Consider the following 13791-nt stretch of genomic DNA (forward strand, 5'->3'; position numbering starts at 1 on the left):
TGTGATCGGAGTTCTTCTGGAATTTCCAGGAACTGGTCTGACCCTCTCGAGTCCTCCAGTTTTCTAAAAATGATTTAATCTCCAAGAGGACTCCTTGGTGTTGGCATTGCCTTTGGGGCGGAGATACTTTGTAGCCAACGTTCATCCTCCCAAGATATAATGACAAATGCTAGGCTGCTTCCCAAAGGATACAATACACTCTCATGTGAGATCTCACAAAAAGCAGTGTCTCCTAGAACCTCAGGCACAGACCTGTTTCACAAGTAGCTTGTAGCACTCGTGGTTTCCCAGACTTTCACAAACACCACTTTTGGTTTTAGCACTTTGAATCTGTGCCCATTTTATACGTGTTCTGGGTAGAAGCGTAAGATGGCATTTGGTGATTAGTATAATGTTGAAAATTGGAAAGCATATTTTGAAATTTATGCGTCTGAAGCAGCTTGTTGTATATTAACCTTTAAAATACCATTTCTGTTTTACAGACCACTTTTTGAAGGCGATAATGACTTCTGTGTATGTCTGAAGGAATCTTTTCCCAATCTAAAAACAAGAAAGTTAACAAGAGTAGAATGGGGAAAAATCAGGCGGCTTATGGGAAAACCACGGAGGTAAAAATAACATTTTTGTTTAAAATAAAATCAATAAATTACTCGATAGTATCATTACACATTGGTTTTTTTTCATCTTCACAAGGACTGATACTGGAAACCTAACTTTTCAGAATAATTGTATGTTAAATATATCCTGTTAACCAGCCTTTGTTCAGATGACAGGCTTTGAACATACTTTTTTTTTTTTTTTTTTTTTTGATTATTTTCTTCACTGTTTGGCAGGGGGGCTGTTATTTGGGGAGCGAGCTCTAGTGGGGGAGGGGCAAAGAGAGAGGGACACAGAGGATCCAAATCAGGCTCCGTGCTGACAGCAGAGAACCCGATGTGGGGCTTGAACTCCGAAGCCATGAGATCATGACCTGAGCTGAAGTCTGATGCTTAACCAACTGAGCCACCCAGGTGCCCCTAATTTTTTTGCTTTTTAAAAAACATTTATTTTGAGAGAACACAAGGGCGGGAGAGGGGCAGAAAGAGAGGGAGAGGGAGAGAGAATCCCAAGTAGGCTCTGGGTGCCCGACTCGGGGCTCAGTCTCAGGAACACTGAGATCGTGACCTGAGCTGAAATCAAGAGCTGGATGCTTAACCAACTAAGCCACCCAGGTGCCCCCATCTGACTCTTGATCTCTGCCCAGGTTGTGATCTCAGGGTTATGAGTTTGAGCCCCATGATGTTGGGCTGCCCACAGTAGAAAAAAAAAAAAAAAAATTGCTGACACATCTTAAGAGTTCTCTTCAACAAGAAAAAATTTTAGCTGTATATAGTGACAGATGCTGACTAGGTTTATTGTGGTGATATTTTTGCAATATGTACAAATATCGAACCATTCTGAGAGCACCCCCGAGCAGGGGAGGGGCAGAGAGAGAGAGAGAGAGAGAGAGAGAGAGAGAGAGAGAGGGAGGGAGGGAGGGAGGGAGGGAGGGAGGGAGAGAGAATCCCAAGCAGGTTCTGTGCTATCAGGGCAGAGCCTGATGTGGGGCTCGATCTCATGAACTGTGAGATCATGACCTGACATCAAGTGTCAGACATTTAACCACCTGAGCCATGCAGGTGCCCCAGATTCCCACTTTCTGTACAAAATTTGAAATAATGTGGTTCTCCCAATTTTTCCCTTGTACACCTAAAAGTTATATAAGGTGTTATATGTCTGTTATACCTCAATAAAATAAGTGAAAGCACATTCTATCTCAAAAAAAACAAAACCCCAGAAAGAAAAATCAAGTGAATCTATCTGTTATTTTCTGAAAATTGCTTAAAAAACATTTTTTTTTTTTAGGGGCGCCTGGGTGGCTCAGTCAGTGAAGCATCCAACTTCAGCTCAGGTCATGATCTGACGGTCTGTGAGTTCCAGCCCCACGTTGGGCTCTGAGCTGGCAGCACATCTGGCTTGGACTCCAGAACTGAGAGATCATGACCTGAGCCAAAGTTGGACACTTAACTGACTGAGCCACCCCATCACCCTAAAACTTACTTTTCATGTGACATTACTTCTTTTCCAGTTTTATCTTTCTTTCTAACACATTGGAAAACCTTGTATTACTTTTTTTTTTTTTAAGTTTATTTATTTTTGAGAGGGGGAGCGAGCACGAGCCGTGGAGGGGCAGAGAGAGAGGGAGACACAGAATCCGAAGCAACTCCAGGCTCCGAGCTGTTAGCACAGACCCCGACACGGGGCTGGAACTCACGAACCGTGAGATCACCACCTGAGCCAAAGTCAGACGCTCAACCGACTGAGCCACCCAGGTGCCCCGGAAAACCTTATGTTACTTTTGAGTGAAATTTTGAAATTTGGGGCACCTGGCTGGCTTAGAGGAACACGTGGCTCTTGATCTTGAGGTGGTGAGTTCGAGCCCCCGATGCAGTATAGAGATTACTTAAATAAATGAAACTTTAAAAATTTTTTGAAATGTTAGGTCATGAGTTCTGATATTCTCTGCCTATTAGAGGCACGTACAAGATTTTTTTCACTTTATTTTTTAAGTTTATTTTGAGACAGAGCGAGAGGACATGTGTGCATATGCAGGGGAGGGGCAGAGAGAGAGGGAGAAAGAGAGAATCCCAAGCAGGCTCCTCACTGGCAGTGTGGAGCCCACCGCGGGGCTCGAACCCACTAACTGCGAGATCATGACCTGAACTGAAGTCAGACACTTAACCAACTGAGCCACCCAGGCACCCCAAGACTATTTCACCTTAAATGGTGGGAAAGTTCAGGGAAGGCATGGAAATATAAAGTGACTTGGGCAAGTAGAAACAGAATTTAGTTTCAATGATTTAAAAAAAAAATTTGTTAATGTTTATTTTTGAGAGAGAGCGAGAGACACAGTGCAAGCAGGGGAAGAACAGAGAGAGAGGGGGACCCAGAATCCAAAGCAGGCTCCAGGCTCTGAGCTGTCAGCACAGAGCCCGACGTGGGGCTCAAATTCATGAACTGTGAGATCATAACCTGAGCCAAAGCTGGGCACTTAACCGACTGAGCCACCCAGGTGCCCCAGTTTTAATGATTTCTGTAGTTAGCAATGAAACACAAGGAGAACTTTTAATGGAACTGGTAGTATTTCATCTATGTATTGAAAGATCACATTGCTGATATGTCTTTAATATTTCCCTCCTTTGTAAGAACAGAATTAAAATGAGATGGACCTGTGTGTTTCATCCTGGTAGTTTTTGGTCTTTGGTAATTAATTCCTTTAGGCCATTTTGGTACAAAACTGTGACTTTACATGTTTGCGTAAATTGAGGTTCTTGTTTCTAATTATTGTCCATCAGGATCATATGTTAGTCACTTTTTCATTGTTTTCTTATAATTCTGTAGCTTAAGAGTGTCGTTGAAATATTTCTCATTAACTTATTCCGCTACCTTTCTATAACATTGCTTAATGGTTTAGTTCTTTATCTTTACTTCATCAAAGTTAACTTACAGTTGAAATGAAGTCTTTATTTTCAACAAAAGTTTGTAGTTTTTCTTTTCTCTGAGGAAGTCAAGGTACAATACATATTATTGCTACAATATACTTCTTAAAATACTGTAAAAAAATGATACAATGCCAGGAAAAAATGTGCGATATACAGATGGTGAAATGGGGAGATGTATTTGAGGTTTGATAAGAAGACTTAAGGTTCTAAGTTAATCTGTAAATTCAAATCAGTCTCGATAAAACTATCATTAGAACTGGGGCGCCCAGGTGGCTCAGTCGGTTGAGCGGCCGACTTTGGCTCCGCTCATGATCTCATAGGTCGTGAGTTCAAGCCCCACGTCGGGCTCTGTGCTGGCAGCTCAGCCTGGAGCCTGCTTCGGATTCTGTGTCTCCCTCTCTCCCTGCCCCTAACCCACTCGCATTCTGTCTCTGTCTCTCTCAAAAATAAACAAACATTAAAACAAACAAAATCATTGGGACTTTTTTTTTTTTAACTAGATGAACTAATTCTCAAATTCAGATTTAAGAGAGGTGAAATCAAGCAAAAAGATCTAGGAAAAATCTGAAGCAGCAAAGTAACTATGCTTATCAGATATTGAAGTCAATTACAAAGTGATCATCATTAACAAAGTATAGTAATGGCACGTAAATAGATGGATTAAGAAAAGAGAATCCAGATAGTGTCACAGATGTCTCTGGGAATTTAATGCATAATAGCAGTGGTTGCCTCTCAAATACATGGAGGGAGGAAGAGGCTAAATTATTTACTTCATGGATATTGAGACCACTCTAGCAACCTAGAGAGAAAAGAAGCCGGTTTCATAATTTTTATTTTATTTTATTTTTTGAGAGACAGCATGAGCAGGGGCGGGGCAGAGAGAGAGGGAGACACAGAATCCGAAGCAGGCTCAGGGCCCTGAGGTGTCAGCACAGAGCTGGACGTGGAGCTCGAACCCATGAAGCGCGGGATCATCCCCGGGGCTGAAGTCGGATGCTCAACCGACTGAGCCACCCAGGCGTCCCTAGATGATTGAAATATTTTTAAAATGAGGGGCGCCTGGCTGGCTCAGTCAGTAGAGCATGTGACTCTGGATCTTGGAGTTGTAAGTTCAAGCCCCAGCTTGGGTGTAAACATGACTAAAAAATTAAAAAATCTTAAAAAATGAAACAGTAAAACTGGTAGAGAAATTTATGGGAGAGTTTTGCTTAATCTTGAGTGGGAAAGGTCTTTCTAAGAGTCCACAAAGCTAGGCATCATAAAGGAAAATATCAACAAATTTAGCTGCATAAAAATACTTCAGGGCCACCTTGGTGGCTCAGTTGGTTAGGCGCCTGACTTCGGCTCAGGTCATGATTTCGTGTTTCCGTGAGTTCGAGTCCCGCGTCAGGCTCTGTGCCGACAGCTCACATCCTGGAGCCTGCTTTGGATTCTGTGTCTCCCTCTCTCTCTGCCCCTCTCCCACTCATGCGTGCGCACACCCTCTCTCTCTCTCCCTCTCTCAAAAATAAACATTAAAAATAATAATAACATTTTGCATTACCCTCTCCAAAAGCAACATGAAATCAAAAGACCATGACAAATATTTATAATTCTTATCACAAAGCCCAATTTCCTAATATGTAAATAACTCCTGTGAGTCCATAAGAAAAAGTCCAAAAATCCACGATAAAAATGATTATAAACAGTACATAGGAAAGAAGAAAAAATGGATCTTGTAAACACATGAAAAGAGGTCAGTCTTACTCATAGTAAGAAATGGAAAAATCAGAGTATGCTAGGATACTGGTTTTTAGTTCGTAAAGCTTTAATATGTTCTGTTGGCAGGGGTATGGTGAGTGGTCACGCTTGCTGGTGAGAGTAAATTTAGATAACCTCTGTGGAGGGCAATTTGATAATATCTCTCAGATTTACAAATGTCCATACCCTTTGACCTAGTAATTCTACAACGTTAGGTTACAGAAAAGTCTGTACCTGGGTGTTACTAATTACAGTATTGCTTCCAGTAGCAAAAGATTTGGCAAAACGTGAATGTCCAATAATAGGGGAATGATTCATTCAAATGTGGTATCTCAGTATAGTAAACAACTTGGAAACCACTTAATGTAAACCAAAATAAAATCAGAGACCATTCCTTGTGTGCTGACTTGGAACAGATTGCTGAGATACATTAAGAAAAGAAGGCAGAGGGGCGCCTGGGTGGCTCAGTCGGTTGAGTGCCCGACTTCGGCCCAGATCACGATCTCACGGTTTGTGGGTTCGAGCCCCGCGTGGGGCTCGGTGCTGACTGCTCGGAGCCGGGAGCCCGCTTCGGATTCTGGGTCTCCCTCTCTCTCTGCCCCTCCCCCGCTCATGTTCTGTCTCTCTCTGTCAAAAATAAATAAACATTAAAAAAATTTTTTTAAAAACTTACGAGATTAAGCTTACCAAGTGTTGGTGAGGCTCTGGGGAAACTTGGAATCCTCTGTGCTCTTGATGGGAACATAAAATGGTGCAACCACTTTGGAAAACCGTCTGATAGTTTGAAGACCTCTTTAGAGAATTTTAGGTTCACAACCGAATCAGGAGGAAGGTATAGAGATTTTCCCATATACCCCCGGCCCCCACAGAGATGCAGCCTCCCCCGTCCTCAGTATCTCCCACCAGAGTGGGTTGATGGGTTCACTGCCGGTTTTGTACAGTCTACGGGTTTTGAAAAACGTACACTGACATATCTACCATCAGGATGTCATAGAGTATTTGCTCTGCTCTAAAAATCTCTCGCACTTCAATTAGTCATTCCTCCCCCCACAGTCCCGGCTACTGGCAACTGATCTTTTGATTGTCTCCGGAAGTCTCCATTTTCCAGAGTGTCATATATTGGAATCACACGGCCTGTAGCCTTTTCAGATTGGCTGCTTTCACTTAGTGGTATGCATTTCAGGGCCCTCTGTATCTTTTCTTGGCTTGCCAGTTCATCCTTTTTGTTGGTTTATTTTTTAATTTTTAAATCAAAAAAATTTTTTGAGAGCACGCTGGTGGGAGAGGGGCAAAGGGAGAGGGAGGGAAAGAATCTTAAGAAGGCTCCACGGTCAGCGCGGAGCCCGATGTGGGCCTCGATCTCCCGACTGAGATCGTGACCCGAGCCGAAATCCAGAGGCTGGCGCTTCACCGGCTGAGCCACCCAGGTGCCCCACTCGTTCATCCTTGTGAGCGCTGAATCATATGTCCGAATATCCCACTCGCCTCACTGAAGGACGAAGCGTCTGTGTTGAAGTTTTGGTGCGGACGGAAGTTTCCACTTCATCCGGGTGGATACGAAGGAGTGTGGTTACTCGAGGGTATGGTAAGAGGGTGCGTCGTTTCGCGAGAAACCATCTAACCGTCTTCCAAAGCGGCCGTGCCGTTTCGCGTCCCCACCTGAAGGAAGGAGGGTTTCCGTTCCCCATCCTTGCCGGCATTGGGTGTTGTCTGCGTTCCAGGTCTTGGTCGTTCTAAGAGGTGTGTACTAGTGTCTCATTTAATTTGCATTTCCCCGATGACACACGATGTGGAGCATCAAATAGGCTTATTTGTCATCTGTAGGTCGTCTTGGGCGATAGTTGGCTTCTTTTGTTTTTCGTTTCTTGAAAGGTTAAGCAGACACTGACCATCTGACCCAGCCATTCCACTCCTAGGTATTTAGTGAAGAGAAATTAAAGCAAAAATGTATACAAAAACATATCCACAGATGTTCGTGTCACCTAAGTTGTAATCGCCCCAAAGTGGAAACAGCCCGACTGTCCACCACTAGGTGAACAGATAAACGAGTTATGACACACTCGTGGAGCAGGATACTGTTCTCCAGTAAAAAGAATGAACCATCGACGCCTGCAACAACATGGATTATTCTTGGGGTAATTAGGCTAAGTGAAGGAAGCCTGACAAAAAGAGTTGGTACCAGATGATTTCATTTATATGAAATTTTAGAAGATAGAAGCTTCAATGACAGAAAGCAACTTGGTGATTGCTTGAGAAGTGCAGTGTAGAAGGAGGGATAGTAAAGTACCACGAGGAGACTTTGGGGAGTGATTGACGTCTGGAAATGTTCGTTATCTTGTCTGTGGTGATGGTTTCGTGGATCTGTATTTTGTGGCATGAAAGCTGTGCTGAAGTCACTTTGGTTCATCCCAGTATTTGAGAATAGCAGTATGACAGGCCTGGGGGGCTCTGTTGGTTGAGCGTCCAACCCTTGATTTCGGCTCAGGTCGTGTTCTCGCGGTCATGGGACTGAGCCCCGTGTTGAACTCTGCGCCGACAGCAGGGAGCCTGCTTGGGATTCTGTCTCCCTCTCTCTCTGCCCCTCCCCTGCTCGTGCATGCGTGTGATCCCTCTCTCTCTCTCTCTCTCTCTCTCTCTCAAAATAAAGAAACATTAAAAAAAAAAAAGAGGAAGTAAGGCCCTAAAGATAAGAGTAAATTCAGTGTTTATGCTTCAAGGCAGGAAGTATGATTAAACATTTACACAGTGGTAAGCCTCATCTTTAATTCTGTATTGGTACGCTCACTGGGTCACAAGGAAGATATCTTGTTCTGCTGAACAGGATATTGTAATTGAATTTGGTCCCAGGAGACCTGGGATCCAGATGCCGTGGTGTCAAAGGATAGTGAACCAGTCCTCCTCCTTTGTAGGAGAGGACGATCTAGACTTGCTTGTATGTCTTTGAGTCTTGCAAGGTCCTGTTTTTAAAAAGATCTAGATAATTTACTTGGAAGGGAAACAATGACTATTTCTAAGAGCCTGTTTTTGAACAAATTCCTCAAGAGAGGAAAAGAGGGCACGGTGAGGTGGATGGTCTGATGTCGTCAAGTTTCCCTATAGGATGGTTATCAGTTTATATGGTTTTTGTAATTTATTCTAGATGTTCTTCTGCATTTTTTGAGGAAGAGAGATCAGCATTAAAACAGAAACGGCAGAAAATAAGACTCTTACAACAAAGGAAAGTTGCAGACGTTTCCCAGTTCAAAGATCTCCCAGACGAAATCCCTTTGCCCCTGGTTATCGGAACCAAAGTTACAGGTGAGTGAGCACAAGTTCATTACTGGTTTGATTTGTAAGGTTTCACCGTGCCGACTGCTGGCCGCTCGACACGTGGCTTTTAAATTGAGAAGCTTACGCTGTAGCTCTGTAGTAACATGTGGTACAAGGTACTGTTTGTTCGTCTATGACATCCCGTTTTATTTATTTTTTATTTTTTTTTAATAGTTTTTTTTATTTACTTTTTTTTGAGACAGAGAGAGACAGAGCATGAGCAGGGGAGGGGCAGAGAGAGGGAGACACAGAATCCAAAGCAGGCTCCAGGCTCTGAGCTGTCAGCACAGAGCCCGACGCGGGGCTCGAACTCACGGACCGTGAGATCATGACCTGAGCTGAAGTCGGACGCTCAACTGACTGAGCCACCCAGGCACCCCTATGACATCCCGTTTTAAACTACTTGGGGAAAAGCGTACCGGTTCGAAGCAACGTCTACTACGACGTAAGGCGGAGCAAACTGACACAAAGACGAAATCGACAGTTCACTGGGGTCCCTGCAGCTGTACATTGTTTACATTTTGAATTTTTACATTATTCCGTCTTTGGCTTTCACATCATTTACTTGCCTTTCTAACCACTCTTCAGTGGTTAGCTCACAAATGCATTGTTCTTACGCTCTTTGGCTTTGGGGATAGTCCATTTCTAAGGACTGAATAAACGAAATTATTCAGTAGGTAGTTGGTTCAAAGTTTTATTTAAGGATCTAAATTCTGTCAGTTGGTGGATATGATTCTGTGTATTCTTTTTGGTTACAACGTGGAAGGAAAGTAGCACTGAAGCCTCAAGTTTAAGGTAATTCTTCATAATGTGGTAAACTAAAATCATAACTTATGTAATATAAAAAATAACAAGGTGTTGAGTGGGTAGACAGATTAGTAACTGTACTGAAAGGGTTTTAAAAATGGTTGGATTTATCAAGGAACGTTTTCTGGAGGAAAGGTAACCTCGAGTTACGTTAATATCACTTTTTCTAGTCGTAGAAGTGGTACGGATTTCCATGACGCTGTAGAGAGGAGTAATTCCGAGGAAAGGTGGATAATAGAGAAGAGCCTATGTGGTGCATATGAGATGCATACAAGGAGGTGAACGGATTTGGTCACGGCTTGCCACGACAACTTACCACATACAAAACTTACCAATGACCTCTCTCCCGACAAAATTGGTCTGGGGGTGAGGCTGGCAATGAAGTGAGGGATCTCAAAAAGTCTTGAAAAGATGCATTAGTTCTAGGGGCGCTTGGGTGGCTCAGGCAATTGAGCGTCCGACTTTGGCTCAGGTCGCGATCTCGTGGTCCGTGAGTTTGAGCCCCGCGTCGGGCTCTGTGCTGACAGTTCACAGCCTGGGACCGGCTCTGGATTCTGTGTCTCCCTCTCTCTCTGACCCTCCCCCTTCATGCTCTGTCTCTCTCTGTCTCAAAAATAAATAAACATTAAAAAGCTGCTTCAATTAAAAAAAAAAAAAAAGAAAAGATACATTGGTTCTAAAAACCCCATATAAAAAAGCACAGGTACAAAGTCTACAGGGTAACTACAAATCAGAGAAGCGTTGAAAAGAATAGAGTAACACAGAAACACAGGACTTTTTTTTTTCCAGTGTATTTATTTCTTTAGAGAGAGAGTGTGCACACACGTGTGCAAGCAGGGGAGGAGCAGAGGGAAGCAGGGAGAGAGAGAGAATCCTGAGCGGGCTGTGTGCTGAGAGCAAAGAGCCCAGTGGGGGATTTGATCTCACACATAAACCAGGAGAACATGACCTGAGCTGAAACTAAGAGTCGGATGGACACTCACCCCAGCCACACAGGTGCCCCCCAGTTAGGAAATTTGTAAAAGTCAGTTGCTTCAGAATTTTAAGGACTGGCAGTATTATTTGAAGAGACTGAGAATTTTATAGAGGGTCTGTGAGTAGGTGTTCTCATGACAGTGGAGAATAGGTTGGACTGGATGTTTGAAGATACGAGAAAAGTGTGTAGGAATCCATTGCTGGGGCTCTTTTTTTTAAATGTTTACTTTTTATTTGAGAGAGAGAGAGAGACATGTACACAGGTGGGGGAGGAGCAGAGAGACGGACAGAGAGAGAGGATCCGAGGCAGGCTCTGCCCAGATCCTCCCTCTCCCCGCCTCTCTCCCACTTGAGCGCACCCTCACTCTCTCTCTCTCTCTGCCCCTCCCCTGTGTGCTCTCTTTCTCCCTTTCTCTCAAAATAAATAAATAAACTAAAAAAAAAATATAAAAACTGCTAAAAGGCATACCTGAAAAACCAATAAAGAAGTTAGTTTGGGGAGTGCCTGGGTGGCATGGGGTTAAGCGTCCGACTTCGGCTCAGGTCGTGATCTCGTGGTTCGTGGGTTCGAGCCCCGCGTCAGGCTCTGTGCCGACGGCTCGGAGCCTGGAGCCTGCTTCGGATTCTGTGTCTCCCTCTCTCTCTCTGCCCCTCCCCGGCTCCTACTCTCTCTCTCAAAAATAAATTAACATCAAAAAAATTTTTGAAAAGAAGCTAATTTTGAAATTGTAACAAGTAATTGAATGAAAAGATGACGGGAAAGAAAGGACAGGGAAAGAAAAAACGGGATAACTAGAAAATAAAGAGCAAGATGTCAGACTCAAGTCTCGTCCTATTTTCATTATTTTAAATGTCAGTGAACTGAGCACTATACTTAAAAAGTAGAGACTATCAAACTGGGTTTAAAAGAAAGAAATGCCCGGGGCGCCTGGGTGGCTCGGTCAGTGAAGCGTCTGACTTGACCTCAGGTCGTGATCTCACAGTTCATGGGTTTGAGCCCCGCGTCGGGCTCGAGCCTGCTTGGGATTCTCTCTCTCCTTCTCTCTCTGCCCCTCCCTGCTCACTCTCTATCTCTGTCTCGTTCTCTCTCTCTCTCAAAATAACTAAATAAACATTAAGAGAAAGAAAGAAAAGAAAGAGACTCAGCAGTCACCGTGACCAAGGGTTTACATAGGTGCCCGCTACCTAGCATGTTCTGGAACTGGACCCCCCGAACGAAAGGAGGTATGCCACATCAACCACGTTGTTGGCGCACACGGTGTAGGTCCAGTAAACCGTCTTTGTTAGTGTGGGAACAGTGGGAACGCTGGACATTCAAGTTCCCGGATGCTAACCTTGCAGACAGGCCTTTCTAAGGAGAGCAGTCTTAGGCCTGGTGGATTCATCTTTTCTGAACAGCATCGTTGTCTTTTTTTTTTTTTTTTTTTTTTTTTAAATGGGGCGGGTTTTTTTATTTTTTTTAAAACAAAATTTTTTTTTTTTTTTTTTTTTTTTTTTTAGTTAAACGGCAGCAAGTGTTTCACTTGTGTATAATAACCAAAGTTCTTCTGTTGACTTTTTTTTTTTTTTTAATTTGGGGTTCAAAGCAAGACTTAAAAATATTTCCCCTTGGTAGGGGCACCCGGCTGGCTCAGTCGGTAGAGCATGTGACTCTTGGTCTTGGGATCGTGAGTTTGAGCCCCACATTAGGGGTAGAGATTATATACATACACACATACATACGTACATATATACATACATACATAAATTTTCCCCTGGTAGATCTAGGATTTCGTTCATGTATCAAATTAGTGATCATCATTATAGGTGTTCTTTAAAATTTTTTTGTTTCTCTCAACCTAAAATAAAGTGCATGCTTTGTGTGATACTATAATAGACAATAATACTATACTTCCTACGTTAAAAAAAAATGTTTTTAAGTTTATTTATTTTTGAGAGCGAGAGAGACAGAGCATAAGCTGGGGAGGGGCAGAGAGAGAGGGAAACACAGAATCTGAAGCAGCTCCAGGCTCCGAGCTGTCAGCACAGAGCCCGACGCAGGGCTCGATCCCACGAACCACGAGATCACGACCTGAGCCGAAATTGGACGCTTTACCGACTGAGCCCCCCAGGCACCCCCCTGTACACTTCCTACATTTTAAATCACATGTTTAGAGCAGTTTTGTATTTGACAGTTTGTTGTATCCTTCCAAACAGTGTAATGCCTTTTCGTCTCTTTTCCCAGCACGATTACGTGGTGTTCATGATGGTCTCTTCACTGGACAAATAGATGCCGTGGATACTTTTAATGCCACTTATCGAGTCACTTTTGATAGGGCAGGGCTCGGGACCCACACCGTCCCGGACTACGAAGTCCTGGTGAGTATTTCGTAATACATGCACGTTTATGCCTTTAAGGACGCTCTGTAGAATCTTCTTACAGGCCGTTTTGTGAGGGACTCCAGATTCCAGGTTACAGAGGAAGAGATCCCGGGGGGTTTGGCCCCCGGAGCAGAACGATATCAAAGTCTTTGACGTTCCCGGAGCTAACGTCCTTCCCCACGCAGCATTCGAGTGTGACAGCACTAGTCACTCCTCACTGAACAGTCTCGGCCACAGAGCACTCTTGGTCCGGCTGCTTCACTAAAGTCTACTCCTCTTGCAAGAAGATTTGAAAAACACGAAGTAACGTCTTGCACTTTAACATTTGTTCTCCTCTTTTAGCCTCAGAATTGTGCACTTTTTGCATGGTGAAATTAAGGTGGAAGTACGTGAAGTAACTTGTTCAAGACCCTAGAGTGGGCCCTGCCAGGCTGAGACCAGGATCCAGGCCTTTTGAATTCGTGATACAGTCCTTTCTACTACTAGACCATTACTTCCTGATCGTGCTTGATTTAGCAATGCCTTGAGAGTTCTACACCTTTCTGATCAGTCAACATGATTTCAAGAACTCAGACAACTCTGCAATCCGATAAAGTTTTTATAAAGTGAATAATTAACTGTTCATAACAGTTGGTTTCCTCTGAGCCTCATGGGAATTAAATTATTCACTCTTAACCTCCCTTTTTTCATTTCTATTATAAATGTGATTTTTAGGGGTTATGAACTTAAATTTCAGAGCACCTGAGTGGCTCAGTCATGTGAGCGTCTGACTGTTGATTTTGGCCCAGGTCAGGATCTCACAGTCATCGATTGAGCCCCATGTTGCTTCTGTGCTGAGCTTGGAGCCTGTTTGGGATCCTCTCTCTCCCTCTCTCTCTCTCTGTCTCTCTCTCTGTCTCTCTCTGTCTCTCTCTCTCTCTCTCTGTCTCCCTCCCCCTTCCCGTCTGCCCCCTCCTCTGTTTGTGCACTCTACCTGTCTTTCTCTAAAATTAAAAAAAAAAAAAAATCAAAATTTCTTTGTCTCCTTAGTGCAAAGAGAGAAGAATCTTCCTTTTCTGATTTTTACTTTTTTTAAAAA

General features: G+C 43.5%; 1 protein-coding gene across 3 annotated transcripts in view; it reads left to right on the plus strand.

Annotated features, from left to right (window-relative positions):
• The window catches only part of LIN9 (lin-9 DREAM MuvB core complex component), a 61768-nt gene that overhangs the window by 20427 nt on the left and 27550 nt on the right, over positions 1-13791 (plus strand). For all 3 annotated transcript variants that reach the window (XM_040451902.1, XM_040451903.1, XM_040451904.1), the window contains 3 exons: positions 483-608; positions 8401-8558; positions 12577-12710. In XM_040451902.1, the coding sequence (XP_040307836.1) occupies positions 483-608; positions 8401-8558; positions 12577-12710 (418 nt within the window). The remainder of the gene's footprint in view (positions 1-482; positions 609-8400; positions 8559-12576; positions 12711-13791) is intronic.

The sequence above is a fragment of the Herpailurus yagouaroundi genome, unplaced genomic scaffold (genome assembly GCF_014898765.1).
Source record: "Herpailurus yagouaroundi ecotype Mexico unplaced genomic scaffold, PumYag 205, whole genome shotgun sequence".
NCBI lineage: Eukaryota > Metazoa > Chordata > Mammalia > Carnivora > Felidae > Herpailurus > Herpailurus yagouaroundi.